The sequence below is a fragment of the Stylophora pistillata genome, chromosome 9 (assembly GCF_964205215.1).
Source record: "Stylophora pistillata chromosome 9, jaStyPist1.2, whole genome shotgun sequence".
NCBI classification, from domain to species: domain Eukaryota; kingdom Metazoa; phylum Cnidaria; class Anthozoa; order Scleractinia; family Pocilloporidae; genus Stylophora; species Stylophora pistillata.
This window is the reverse complement of record NC_142527.1, coordinates 19,707,898-19,723,018: the sequence shown is the minus strand read 5'-3', so window position 1 is coordinate 19,723,018 and position 15,121 is coordinate 19,707,898. Positions and strand designations below refer to the sequence as shown.

Sequence of the window (15,121 nt, the reverse complement as noted above, 5' to 3'; positions counted from 1 at the left end):
GTGGCGCTAGTAAAATCTATGTTACCCCAATTTTCACTACTGTTCAATGATATGGCACTTTTGTAATTCAGAGGACTCTGTTAAACTGGACACCTTAAATAGACGTATTTTAAGATTTGTTTGAAAGGACTGGGACTCGAACTATGATGATCTTTAGACAAGGCAGGTGCGTGTGGATTAGCCAACAGGAGAATACAAAATATGATTTGTATATTCAACTGTCTCCATCTTGATAAATATTCGTGCTATTTGAAACAACTGATCAAGCTAAGATCTACTGCTTACTCCCTAAGGGGCACCAATATTTTATCACTTCCTAAGCCGTTTACAACCACATATGGTCTAAATTCTTTTAGCTATTCATCTGTTAAGTAATGGAACTCCCTCCCTGACCACTTTAGAAAGACTGTAGATTATAGTGAATTTAAGCGCAAACTGTTAGTGCACGGTTTCTGTTAATATTACACATTATTATATTAATGATTACTATATTAGGAATTATTTTTTTATCTTTTTAGCCTTGTTCTTGCCGTAACTTTTAAAATTAGTAATTAGGAACGGAGATACTAGCTTGTAAGCTACACTGAAATCCAAGGATAAATAAAGCTTATGTATGTATGTATGTATAAAAAAATTTATAAGAAAAGCGAAATTTTACCAAAAATTGCAGAAGTCGAACTCAAAGGAAACAAAGTACCAGTCATTATCTATTGCCTAGGGGAGGGGCAGGGTGGGGGGGAAAGAGGATTTGAAGCTGGATAACGTGGTTCTCAGGGGGAACGAAGTAGGAATCAGTCCTCTCTCAAAGAGTATAAAAGGGAGAGTATGGAAAATTCACTGCCGATGAGTGGAATACTACAGAGTCTCAGGGTGAATCAGGTTAAAAGCAGGCGATAAATAATGATCCGTCTCTAATGTAGTGGTTGCATAGACTCATCCGTTGACACTTTTCAATTTTCCATTTAGACTTTTGAAGGACCCTTGGTTGAGCATTATTAGGCTTATGTATGAAACAAGGCACTGTCCGTGAAATGAAATACTTCATATTCGAGATTCTCGCACTTTGTTCTTCTAAGGCGTACCCAATTATGCGCCCGGCGTTCGCCCGATGACTGCATTTCTCTTAGAGTGACTACCTTAACTTATTGTGATGCAATCCCTGCTTACACGAGAGAGTTTCTTCTTTATCTCTTTGGAAGTATAAAACTTCCAAAGTGACATTTATCATTACACAAGACACACAGGATTAAGTAAACATTTGTATTACCATATGAAACTGAAATGATCAGATTTTCCGCCCTAACGTATGAAAATGTCCCCTACTACGTTAAAAATCCCTATGAAAACTCATGGCAGACCATCAAAACAAAACTGTATAAATTCTTTCGCAAAATCAACCAAGTTTCCACTTATGCAGTATATGTACAATAAATTAAAATTATGAGTCCCATTCGAAACGTGCGAATCCAGACATGGCACTCGCACTTACGTAAAACTTGTGAAAAGACAAGCGGTTTGACGTGTCCTAACAATTTTGTTTTTCTAAAAAGTGATCAAAACGTCTCAAAATAGTTTTCATATGTTAACATAAGGTCATGTATTTTCCAATTGCTCAAAATGAGTCGTTACTTCCTTACGTAATTTAAGGAGAATCCCAAAATGTCTTTCTAAATTATTGTGCGTTCAGCCTCTACATGCGTTTTTACCACTGCGTGCTGGGCGTGTGGTTTTGCTCTTTCAAACTGTGCAATCCACTTTCCTCTCCTTACAAAGTTCTGCAGTGTTATTTTGCATTTCTTTTCAAGTCGCGCGGTCTAAGCGGCTTTCTATCCTTAACCGTGCTTGTAACCAGATTCTGGGACTTTGTTTTCTTTAAGGAGCGTCTGCTTCCCTCATCTAACAGGCAGCTTGTTGCTGTCGACCGCGCAATGGTGCGACGCCGCGCAATCGAGGTCTTCGTTTTCTTTGGAGGGGACATTTCGATGTTAAACGCTATGCTTTCCCTTCGCGAAGAACTTTCGTCTGGAGCTGCATCATTGGGCAGATTTTCGTTTGAACGGGACCGAAGAGATCCAATTGCCGACTGCATTGCTGTAGCAAAACGCTGGGATCGTGGCTGTTTAGCTGGGGTAATGCTGGGGGCAGACTTAGATTTAGCTATACTCGGTCTACCGCTGTTCTTTGGTTTAAACAGACTAGACGCACTTTCCTCTGATTTTCTTTTGCGTGTTTGGAATCCTTTGGTCAGTGACGCGTCCAAAGACATTCTTCCTGTTTTGAGCGCATCTTCTTGTCCAGAGAAGTCAGGGTTCATTTGAGTTTCTACCGGGTAAGATGTCTGTAGATGCGGCAGGCACGACGCATTCCGACGCTGGAGCTCGGCCAGTCGGTCCCAATCGTATTCCATTTCGGTATCTTCCATTTCCGGTCCAAGCTCTTCGCCCAGGATAAAATACGCAGCACTGTTTGTGGTGCGCTTTTCAGGTGGGGTGCTACCGCGCATGTAAATAGCACTCTGCCGGCGACTGGCACGAGTCTGAACACCCGCCCTCAGGCTTGAACTTGAGGCCGAGTGCAGAGTGTTGAGAGATCTGTTTAACTGATTGAAAGCATTGCTTGGGAGTGTAGGTGCTTTCATGCTTCCCTCGACAGAGCTTGCAAAATCAGCTAGCTTCAATGGTGGTCCTTCGTCAGTATCAGTAGAACTATCCTCATCGAAAAAATCTTGTCGAGCGTACATTTGCGGTCTTTCCCCGCCTATGGTCTTTCTTCTGGGCGACTCTGTGGAACTCTTAAACTCTCCTGATGTTTTTCTAAGTTCTCGTATTTGTTTGTCAGCATGAGCCAGCTGTGCCTCCATAGAATGCACTTCTGTACCAAGCCGTCTGTTGATAAGAGTTTCTTCCTCGACTTTCTGCTCCAGTTGATCTTTCTCAGCCTGTAATTCCCGCATGTGATCTTTAAGCTCTGCAAACGCTTTCTCTGTCTCCTTCATTCCCTTAGAAGTACGCTTCAGCTCCTCTATCTTCGTCAGTAGTGCCTTCTCTTTGCTCTCCCATTTAGCCTCAGAATTTTTCACTTCATTAACTGCGTCCTCTTTCGTTTGCAACGTTTCCTTCAACAACAAATCAAGTTCTTCAACTTGTTTAACCTTTTCGCCATATTTAGCTTCCAGTTCATTTACCCGTAATAATAATTCACCCTTTGTTTCTTTTGCCTCTCCGATAATCTTGTCTATTTCTTCTTTCCCTTTCTTTTCCAACTCACTGTAATCCTTTTCCAATTTTGCTAGCGCTTCACCCTCCTGTTGTCTCTTCATTTCTAATTCGCTGTAATCCGTCTTCAAGCTTTCAAGCACCTCTTGAACAACGTTTACTTCAGTTTGTTTGGCTTCTTCTAATTGACGTATCTCGTTCCTTGTTAGTTCTTTCTCTGTTTCTGCTTCTTTCCTTAGCAACTCAACGCTTGCTTCCAGTTCCTCCACTCTATTAACATAACTCTCGCATTTGCCTTTCAGCTCAAAACATTTCTTGCGCTCCGATTCCAGTTCCTTCTTGGCCGTTTCGTAACCTTTCACTTCCAACTCCAGCTCAGCAATGATGCTTCTAGATTTCAGAAGCTGATTCTTCAAGTGAACGTTGTCCTCTCTGGTTTTCCTGGCTTCTTCGTCCAACCGTTCTTCTTCTTCTAGGGCTTTCTTTCGCACTTCGATCAATTCTTCCGAGTGTTTCTTTGAATTTTCAAACATTTCGCTTCTTGTATTCGTCGCTTCCTCTGACAGTTGATCAAATTTCTTCTTCCAAGCGAAGCGTTCTGCGTCGCAAGCCTCCCGGATTTTTGCGGCGTTTCTTTCGGCTTCTTCCAGCATGGCTTTCTGTTTGTTGGCAAAGTCCTCCTTCATCTTCTCGTACTCCTCCTCGAATTGGTTAGTTTTTGAACGGAACTCAGAAGCAACCGCGGCTTTTTCTTGTGCCATACTGACGATCTTGGAGTCTTTGTAAGCAAAGCAAAAAAAAAAATTATGATTAGAAATGTTGGCAGTAAAAGCGAAAGGCTATTTAGAAAGAACACCCGCGTCGGGCGGCGTTTTCAGTAAGAGCTGGTATCTGACCAAAACAACCAAGTTGCGTGCCATCGTTAGCCGGTTACATTTTCCTTTTCACTGAAGATAAATCGTTCTGTGTTTGAAATATCATCGAAGAAATTTGCACAACAGCAATTTCCCACTATAGTGTGGAATTTAAAGCATAATCTATACCAGTAAAAAGTTGCTGTTACAGATGATCATATTGATATGGGCTCCTCCGGTATCAACAGGATGAAAAGGACCGCTGATATAATTTCCTAATCACAACGTAAACGACAACCTCAACCACATGAGAACAGTCACACGACAGTGTTCTACAGAAATAGTTACTTTTCACGAGTTCTTTCAGTCCGAGAATCGCACAATAAACTCACCCAACTCGCTTTTTAAGTCTGCTAGCATCTTCTCGTAAGCCTCTCTAACTTGATCCCGTTCTTTCTCCGAAGCTTGAATCTGCTGTAATCTATTCTCCAGTTCTTCCTCGAAACGCTGTCGCTGTTTGGTGAGTTCCTCTACCTCTTTTTTCACCAAAGTTATCTCTTTGTCATATTTTAACTGGTTGTCATGGGCCCGGGCATTGCTGGTTTGAAGGCTGCCTTCCAAACCAGCTTTCAAACTCGTCAGGGCTCGTATCTCAATAGTTGTCTCTTGCAGTCGTTTTTCTCTGATGTCAAGCTCTTCGGCAATTTCTGCTTTAAGCGAGTGTTCTCTCGACAGAGCTGACTTCAGTTCTTCTACCTCTTGGAAACAGTGTTCTTGTATATTTTTGAGCTGTTCTTCCTTTTGTTCACTAACAGAGAGAGAATCAGATAAAGAACTCGTAACGCATCCTTACACCAAGCCCAAGAAAAACGAAGATAGAACAATTAGTAAGGGCAGGCAATGTTCTCGATACCAGAACAGGTGAATTATCAGGAAGAAGTCATCAAATAAAGTAATTTGTTTAGAGCTCAAAACATAACAAAACCAAGTTGGCCTCTGCAGGAGAAAAAAAAAAAATACCGAAGCCCGCGGTACTCAGCGGTAAAACCACAAAAGGGCGGGAAAGCAAGTGGTATTTGAAGAAATCTTTCCTCAAAAGGCAAAGCATACAAAACTGCCCGATTTGCGGGAAAATGCTACTGATAAGTAACGATGTCTCTTTGTTTTGGATCTGATTGGTTGAAAAGGTGGGACAAACCTTAGCACGAAGGAAACCAAAATGCAAATCTCGAAAGACTCCAGAAGTCGATCGTAACAAATAAAGAATAGGCAATCAATGGTAAACCTAAGCTGCTTTACCATTACGCCTTACCAGCTCTAATGCACGACTGACGCCAGAGAAGTGTGGGTAAAGCGATAAATCGATTCTTGCATATTTCCTTGGAAGATTGGTATGAATGCGCGAAATAAAACTTGAATACTGCCAAAAGACTGTTCAAAATCATGTTTTACAGAAACTGCAATAACTAGTCTAAGTGAAAAAACGTATCTGCTCCAGGGTTAACCGAGCTACCTAACTGATGATTGCTCGAGCGTTCGATGAAGATAAAGGTGGGGGAAACGCTACGTTGCGAGGAAAACAACAATTGCAACATAAACGCTGTTACTGTCGTGGCTTCCGCGTTCGTTCTCTCGGCTTTGCTACTCAACGCTCCAAAGTGCACTGAAAGACCGTTAAATGTGGAGGCTAAGATTAAACGTGCGTGATCATGGAAAAAAGCGATTTTTGCTGCAGTTGCTTCCAACTGACAAGAGTCAGCGGTAGTTATTTCCGCTATAGACTGATCAATCAGCTTGTCATTTTCACTTTTCATTTCACTAAGTAAAGTCAAATTGAGTCGTTATGTCTGTACAGTATATGCATGCGCACCTTAAGCCTGCTATACCGGGTTTAACAAAATGCTTGAGAATTACCTTTTTTGGACTTCGACTGCCAGCTGATCTTCGAGTTCTTGGATCCTGCTTCTAGCGGCTACGAACTCTTCCTTTAAACGAAAAAATGGGTTAAATAAATAAACAACAGATTATCTCCTTTTCCTCGCCACTCGAAGCTACTCGCTACATGACAAATCAATCTTGCCTTACTTCTTCCTTGTTCTTATTGACGAATTCCTTCACTGACAAATTGCTGACTTTCGTTATATCCAGCTGCTCTCAATCCTCATAGCGAGGAATTCTAAAAGCGTGTTAGTTAGCGCGCGAATTGTGCGCTCCGAACGCGTTCGCATTCCTCAGCTACTCTCGATTAGTTCGGAATACAATAATTTTTTCACTGGAGAGAGAACTATACCTTGTAAGAGGTCTGCACTTTCTTGGTGTCCTCCAAAGTCTCCTTTAAAGCTAGGTATTCTTCTTGGTTAACTGCCGTGGACAGTCGAGACTCCAAGCGATTTTTCTCTATTTCTAGTTCAATAACTCTGCTGTCGATGTTAACTGCTGCCAACGGAGCATGTCGTCTTGATGATTCGTCTTGGAAAAAAGCAAAATACCACGGTCTAGCATAGCCATTTTGTTAATTTCGTGAAAATAGTTAACAAATTTGAGGCTTTTCAAAATAGTTAAGTACTATCTAGGGCTCGACAATAGCGGCAGCCAATTAGCCACAGACTAGTAGAAATTCAGTTTTGGATAGTGGTTTTCGATTCCCACGAGCCAGTTTAGCTAATAAACAACCTGAAATTCAAGTTGTTGTAACATCTAAGTTGTCACTAGCCACTTGGCTAGTAAGATGAAAAGTTATAGTCGAACCCTGACTATCGATAGGGAAACCAACATGTAGCCTGAGATTGCAAATTGGAATTACAGAAGTACTCTTTTCTAACCAGGAAGAGGGGTAATAAAATTTGATCTAAAAGTTATGAAAAGCTCAAACACAAAACTTTTTAGACCCATAGAGCAGCCGGAAGTTAGCAGTTCTCTCGACTTTTACTTACGATCTATCCATATTAACGTTAGTTTAAAATGCTCAAACGATGGCGATGATACTGTTAAAGGTAATAATGATAATAGGCAACAGGTAACAATAACAAGCGTTGCTGTTTTTTTGTGCCTTCATAAATCAAAAAAAAAAAACCCCAACATTCCAAATTCCAATTCAACCTGGAAACAGTGGACAGGAAGAGCCACCTCGTGGATTGTCCACTGCTTGATAATAATAATAATAATAATAATAATAATAATAATAATAATAATAATAATAATAATAATAATAATAATAATAATAATAATAATAATAATAATAATAGTAGTAGTAATAGTATATTACTATTATCATCACAAATGTTCTCTGAATCTTCTCAGAGGGTAAAGGATACACTTTACAAACTGAGTGATCTGTTCGGGAAGTTCTGATTAAAAACGTGATTCTCCCACTCACTAGCACTCTGTGACCAGCTGGCCCAGTAAGTGAATTTAGCCAATCAGCGGGTTAAGGAAGATATACAATCGATTGCAAAACTTTTACGCCCGAAAAGCATTAATCCATGAACGATGAGACTCAGAGGGCTTTATGAGAAATGTTCGTACAGTTACATAATAGGTGGTTAACTTTTTCCATTGTTCACCAAATCTTTGATTATGATAATTATTTCCTCTCAGGAAAGTGCGAATGGTTTTATCATTAAGCTTGTGCAACTAGTTATGGTTGTTCTGTACATGTATACCCTAATGACAACGTTTCAGCAATAAAAGTATCTAAAACAGCCCTCACGTACTGTCATCGCAATTTTACAAATAATAAAGTACTCTTAAAGCATTGAGGTCAAGAATACCCATGCACATGTCCGTGTAAAAACAACAGGAAGGTGCAAAAACCAAGAGAAAGATGTTACAGAAATGAGACCTGAGGTGATTGTGAATATTAGCCAATGACATTTAATCACGCACAAGGGAAGTTATTATTTGCATGACCTTTTGTATATTCGTGATGGTTACCTTCACTTTCCCTGAGCTCTTCATTATCAAGCGCCTTTGACCTCTGCCTCTCCATCCTCAATTCGGTAGATTTTGATGCAGCACTAAACGCCTATGGTAGAGAACACAAAATCTTTCATAATTATGTCCGGATTAAAAAGCAAGGAACTATTTCCTGGCTTTAGTACAGAGTACCTGCAGTGTAGACCTCGCTCTCACATCTCAATCAAATTCAAAGTTTCCCTTGATATTGAACCTGGTTGGCTGTCAAAACAACCAAAAACCACGCACTATGAAGAAACAGTAAACAACGAGATTCTGGCTGCACAATTTACATGAGCTTAATTCACTAAAGTCGATTTAACCTACGGCGTGTGAGAGGAAAAAGATATATTTCCTCAACAAATGAGCGAAAATTCAATGAAATCACATCATGTAACGGTGGGGAACACTACCTCTTCCAAATCTTTCTGAAGCGTTGCAATCATCTGTTCTTTCCTGTTCAATGTGGCCTCCAGTTCACCTGTTCTAAACTCCATATGATGAATCTTATTCTTGTAGCGGTCAACAATGGATTTTAAACGATCCGTTTCTTCTCTCTAGGAGTAAATGCCATGTATATTTACTTAGTGATCGTATAAAATTTTGCTCATTTCATTACGAAAAAAATCCTTGAAACTGAGATTCGAGCAATGGCACGCAGTACATGAAAGGAAACATTTCTTATAGCGCGAATCCACAGACAACTAAACTTTTAGTTTGATTAGGTGAAGAAAAACCAAAGGATCAATTGTAGGGGTTTTCATAAAAGCCGATTACAGGGGGCGGCCGCCTGTTAGACCTCTGACCAGCACCTGTTTACCCTTATCGCAGGCTCTCGCGTTTGGGTTTCGCCTAAAGGGCGCTCAAGCGGCACAGCGTCCTATTACGAAATCGGCATCCGCGCATGGAAAAAAAGTTTATTGAAACCCATGCAACTGAGAGAAAATAGGATGCAAAAGGAAAACTGTTTACTTAAACCTTGCATTCGAAGAAAACAAAAGCAAATGCGACAGTCACCTCTGCTACTTTGAGAGCTTTGAAATAAAAAGCAACAACAACAAAAACTTCACCTCTTTTTCAAACTGTTCCTTTTCTTGTATAAAGTTGGTAACTTTCTGCTCAAGATCTCCACACTGTTGCTTGAATGTCTGCAGTTCCACCACCTTTTGCTTTAACCTAAAGCCAAGAAATACGCATTAATTTATGGCTACCTGGACAATGGTCGTGTCTCCCCTCCCACCTTCGATTCTCCTACGAACAAAGCGGAAACAGAGCAACCCCCTGAACATCTTCTCTGCTAGAAAAACAGACAAAAGAGATTGAAAATTGTTTGCCGTTAAGGTTAGGGTCCTCAGACCATACAACAGAGCCTACTATTATTCGTTGTTTTCGTTACCTGGCGTTCTCTTTGTCGGCCTTTTCGTATTCATCTTTGAAATGCCTCATAAGTTCCAGTTCATCAGCTGAAGATAGTAGTTTTGTGATCTCTTTTCGCAATTTTAAGATTGTGGCATCTAGAAACGGAGAAAAGGTACATTACAGTCAAAACTTCTCCTTCTCTTATTCTCAATTCGGATATTTCATTGGCTCTCAAGCAACTTGGCCTCGCGCTGTTGCATAGTGAAAGGTTTTACCATTCTCATGTATAACCACCTTGCATGACTTTCTTTCCACAAAAATTGTACGTAGTGCAAATCCTTAAAAATCTAATTTCGAGATTTTCCTTGCTGTGTTACCTCTTGCATCAATCTCCTTGTTCTTTTCTGTAACCTCAGCCTCTAAATCACTCTGCAAATGAGCCTGTGAGTCTAAAGAGGCTTGCAACTTTGTAACTTTCTGTTGTAGCTTGTTCAGCATTAACTGCAAGAGATGAAAGAGAACATTTTTAAGGACAACTTTGTTTTACATAAACTATGTGACCGAGATATTATAAGTAAAATGTTTAAGGGAAATGGGTAAACGACAAAAAATTGAAGTTCTTGCCGTCTGGCTTCGGTCACCGTTACTCTAACGCAAATCTTTTGCATTGACAGAGAAAAAGAAATTTTCGTAGGATCAAATTTTCAGGATCTATTTGACGATTTTGGCCCAGTCATTGTAATTTTCTTGTGCAAAAAAGGGAAAACCAAATGAAATGATGGGGGGGGAGCGGTTAGGGCAGGGGGGGTGGGGTGAGGGGGATAACCCTTGAATGGTCGGGCAACCCAACCTGAGGGGAAGTAGCAAAACTCTTAGTCCATTCATGCTATAAAAACTGGGATCAGCTCTACCTGGAGAGGCCTCCTTGCTAAGTGTAGACTACAATCCTGTATCTTACCCACTCAAGTTTTTAGGGAAAAGGTATCTTTTTCTAATATATTTTTTTTTGGCTGTAAATGTTGAACAGAAACTATGTCCTTGACTTAGACATTAGAAAGCAACTACCAGTATCTAACAATTTTCTCTCGTCAGTGATTGCAAATTGAGGGTCAAAACCCTAAGACCAATAGCATGCAGGCATACAAATACAAGAATAATGGCCTTGCTATGGCTCTCCGCTCAATGGGGAGTGCTTGCAGGTGACAGTGTGAACAATCTTTTGAAAAAAAAATCCTTCCAGTGCCTTAATATCAATATAGCATCAGTATAAAGTTATGGGACAAAGTAAACTGACCTGATTTTGTTTGCTGCGTAACTGTGGAGATCCCACAAGAGATTTCAAAGGGGAATTGGTGAAAAAAGCCTCCACTGGTGACTGAACAGTTAAAGGTGATGGCACATGATCAGAATCAAGGTCTAATTTTTGACATTCTGATAAATTCACTGCAACAAAATCAAATAGTTACAATATTATTAAGTTATCTAGATGTAATACTTTCTCCATCAAGTATAACAGCACTAATTTCAAATTTCCATTTACTTCATACTATAGAAATATTTCTAGCCTATATGTATTACTAGCTCTGCTACAAATAAAAAATGTTTTCTGAATCAAAGCTTGAATTCCCTGGCCTATCAAAATTTCCTGGATCTCCCCCTTGCATGGTTAAAAACTGTTCACTGAAACAGAGGTGGCCAATGCTGTGCTATACGAAAAATTGAAGGGAACCCAGTGCTCTGAAACTGTGAAATCCAGGGTGCCCAGCATATGCTTTTTATGAAAAAACTAAGATTTGTGAGTCACCCAAGAGCAAAAGTAAGGCACCAGGGGCCACCGGGCACTGCTAGACCACAGCCCCGGTGGTTAGCCATGAAGGTGTTTGGTAAATATCCACCACCAACCATCAACACTGAGGTGAACACAACCTGTAGTTGTTTTAGTGTATATTAAAACGGTGAGATAATATAGCACAAAAATATTTGAACCCAGTGATTCCCATAACTACTGCAAAATTAAATTTTGTACAAACACTATTCATTGTTCTAGTACAGTGTATTATAATACAGATATCAAATTATATATATCCATATGTTGACCAATCTATTCACCATGGCTAATGTAGTGCAAAATAGCAAATAAGGTGTTTGTCTGGGAAAAGCATCACCTTGGCTGAACAGTCTTTTGATCATCTGTTATTTTAATCCATGTAAAGGTACATACATTATATGTACAAAGCTGTGCTCTAAGAAAAATTAAAGGGAGCCTTATGTTCTGCAACTTTGAAGTCCGGGATGCCTAGTGTATGTGTTGTAGTTCAATTTTATATTTGGTTCAAATTTTATCTTCCTTTGTTCTCGGTCATGTTAATGTATGATAATGAGTTTGAAACGAAGGAAAATAAAATTTGAACCAAGGATAAAATTGAACTACAACATATGCCTTTAAAAGAAACCTAAAATCCCCAAGTCTCTCAAGAGCAAAAGTAAGGTACCAGGGGCCACTGCGCACTGCTTGACCACAACCCTTACACTGTTTGTAAAACTAACCTTGTTTGCTTAAAATAGTGGCAAAGGATTCAGCTGTAAGAAAACCTTGTTCCATGTCAGTAAACACAGATTCAATCAGGAATTTAAAACTGAACTGATCTTCAACATCCATTTTAGTAATCTGATCCACAAACACAGCTACATTATCACACTGTGTTGCTCCACAAAGTAAAAGAGTGATAACCTGCAGAAGAAGAAAATAATTTTTTTCACAAGAAAGCATAAATTTTCATGCCTTTTGGCCTTGCAAATACAAGTGCTTTTAGAGAGATCTTTCCCAATGTTTTAATGTCTCACAAATAATTGCAAGCATGATACACAGGATGGACAGAGGTTTTGAAAGTTTTCAAATGCAGCAAAAAATGGAAAAAAGACAGCTGATGGAAGTTCAATCCTTACTCTATCATTGATAATTCCCTGGAGGTGGTGATTTGTCCTGAAATGGACAGCAAATTTTGCTAGTTGCCAACTCTTATCAAAAATACACTAGGTTGTACACAAACAATTAAGCAGTTCATTTAAATGTGGGATATTTTTCATGTACATGTATCAAACTTTATCAGGCAAATGTATATAATTATAGTAACTCATAATTAATCGAAGACCATCTTCCAGTTCAACAACTGAAAAATAGTTAAGAGCAAAAGAAGTGAATCAAGCAACCTTTGCTATTTCTAGTTCACTTCTGTTCCTGAGATAATCTTCATTTATAACAGAGTAAAAGTCCTGGCGGTGAAATCCTGAAAAAATAAGAGTAAAACACAGTGTACAGAGGAAAGCTGCATCAAAATGTTTTTGCATGCTTACTGTACACAATGTACATAATGTATGAAGAGGCAGACAGTGCTAAATAACCTTAATACCATGTCATTTTTAGGGATCCACTGAAAAGAAGCAATGCCCATGACACTTGAGTCATCAAGCCAGATCCCTTGCAAACCTCAGCACAACTATGCTGCTTGTGTTGAAGTGTGAATGAGATTGGTTATCATTCCTTTTTACTTAGTAATTTTCTCTACAAGTCATAATATTTTCTTGATACAAACAGTCTTCAAAATCAACTCTACATGTAGCTTAATTTTGGCTCTTAAAGCTAACAGTGAGTGGCAAAAGTGTTTCTATAACTTTCCATTATCACTCTCTCTATCTCTCTCCCGTGTCATTTCAATGTTGCATGGTATTAACCAAACAGTGACTACTAATTCTTGTAACATTGTTTATAGGAAAGGGGAACTTTAGAGCAACATATTAGAGATTCATTTCAAGGTTTCTTTTTAAAATGTTGAGTGGAGGGTTGTAGACCACCTACAAAAGGGAGGTGTATATACCAATCACCTTTGTCAATCAATGTAGATACTGTAAGTTCAATCAATGTTCTCAGACACCAAAAGTTGAAGGACCATGTTTACTGTTGATATTCTTGACTGATGTCAGTTGACACCAGTTCGATAGCCAGTCAATATATTGGTCGAGATTATTGACTATCAACAGAGTCTCAACAGAGTATTGGCGAACTATTGACCAATAAATAAAGGTCAAGAGTACCTTCAGTTAACTTGATCCAAGTTGATTATACATAACATGGGTCACAAGTTTCAGGTTTACTGGCACAGCGGAACCCTGTCTTATGGCTCCCTCAGTAATACAATCACCTCCTAGCTATAGCCACTTTTTTTGGCTTGGCAAAATGGCCAAACAAATTCCTCATGCAAAAACCTTTTTACAATTCAGTCACCCATTCATAGGGCCAACTGTCACATTTTAAAATCCCAAATAGCAGAATCCTTAGTTTATAATTGTACCCTGTTAAAAATAATTTCTTACGAACATGATATTAAAAGAAGTAAATCTTGACCAGTACATTCAGTTCAGCAAACTGCAAAGTTATTAAAAATTTGACTTTGCCTCAGTAATACAAATGTACAGCCACCCATACAGCAATTTGTTTTGGCCCACTGGTGACTGTATTAATGGGGTCCCACTGCACTTAAATTTGATTTAAATGACTTTATTAAACTATGACTCTTACGTACCCTTAAGGTAGGAGATAATCAGAGACAATACTTGTTCAAGTTGGAATTCATCACTGCCACCTGGAAGATCTTTGAGTGTTTCCTTGTCACTGACAGTTACATAATGGATAACAGGGATATTTAAATGGTGTTCAAAAGTATTGAAAAGAATAAAAAGCATAAACAATTAAAGATCACAGAATTGCGTGGCATTTACAAATGGACGTAGACATAAAAACATAACTAAAACTTGGGCAACGAAAAACAATTAATTTTTGGGAGGAAAGACGGGTGAATAAACTGAGTCTTTTGGGTAAACAATGCAATATGAATAGCTACTAACTTGCAATACGAAACAAATTTGAGGTTCCCGTCACTTATAATTACAGTACACATAAACCAGACTGTCTACCAGTAAATAATGTGAAGGATAAACAAAAATTAACTGTATCGAATGGGTTGCAATTTTGCCGAGGCTGACTCATGGATTCGGGGGAGATTGAGGAAGCAATATGTTCATGAAAAACATAAGACCAAATTGCTTCCCCACGAACGTACATGTAGCCTCGCCAACTCTCGCCGATCCTCGTCTTTTCAAGGTGGCGAATACAGCGGACGAGTAGAAAGGAGATTTATGTAACGCTTAATGCTTACATTAGATGAAGAATCTTGAGCAAAAGGTTTTTGCTGCCCGGATCTGTGATATTCTGGACTTTCTCCTCTTCGCTTGAAGCATTTGCGTTGATCTGCGATCAAACAAAGACAGGATTAAAAAAGAGAATTATTCAAGTAAATTTAGCTGTAAAATTGGTAAAAAAATGTTTATATTCCAGTCAGTTCTGCAAATAGGATGAAATCAGGTGAAATTTATGCAGACGAATGTAAAACTCGATTGCGCTTTAGCTGGGCGCATTATTAGGAAATGGAAAACAGAACAGATTACTAACCCAGTTCAGCAAAAACTTGGAGCTTGCCTCATTCATTTTGAAACTCCCTAGGAACCTACCCTGCGGAATACGTTAAAAATAGTCCAAACAGAAGCAAAATCGAGTAAACGAACAAATCGAACCGCAAAATAGAATGTAAACTGCTCGGAAGATTTGGCGGTTGATTTTGAAACTGTCTGGACTAATCCCACAAATCTTAGCGCGGTTTGAATGTGTGGCTGAGAAACCAAGCC

The 15,121-nt window shown here is 39.2% G+C and overlaps 1 protein-coding gene across 1 annotated transcript; it reads right to left on the bottom strand.

Annotated features, from left to right (window-relative positions):
* Positions 1–1,647: 1,647 nt before the first annotated feature.
* Positions 1,648–15,105, bottom strand: LOC111338706 (uncharacterized). Its single transcript, XM_022945220.2, has 15 exons — positions 14,889–15,105; positions 14,596–14,687; positions 13,963–14,051; positions 12,593–12,669; positions 11,930–12,113; positions 10,677–10,825; positions 9,760–9,883; positions 9,420–9,537; positions 9,094–9,199; positions 8,437–8,580; positions 8,003–8,093; positions 6,360–6,538; positions 5,984–6,054; positions 4,462–4,877; positions 1,648–3,993 (listed from the first exon to the last, which is right to left on the bottom strand). Exons 1-15 carry the CDS (start codon positions 14,922–14,924, stop codon positions 1,784–1,786), a joined length of 4,086 nt encoding a protein of 1,361 aa, XP_022800955.1. The 5' UTR covers positions 14,925–15,105; the 3' UTR covers positions 1,648–1,783.
* Positions 15,106–15,121: the final 16 nt, after the last annotated feature.

Excerpts from the sequence above, each read along its gene's own strand:
- LOC111338706 (XM_022945220.2), bottom strand. The coding sequence starts at position 14,924 with ATGAATGAGGCAAGCTCCAAGTTTTTGCTGAACTGG. Across the intron at positions 12,670-13,962 it reads GATTATCTCCTACCTTAAGG|GATTTCACCGCCAGGACTTT; the intron begins GTACGTAAGAGT and ends TTATTTTTTCAG. Across the intron at positions 6,055-6,359 it reads AAGTGCAGACCTCTTACAAG|GAAGAGTTCGTAGCCGCTAG; the intron begins GTATAGTTCTCT and ends TTTCGTTTAAAG.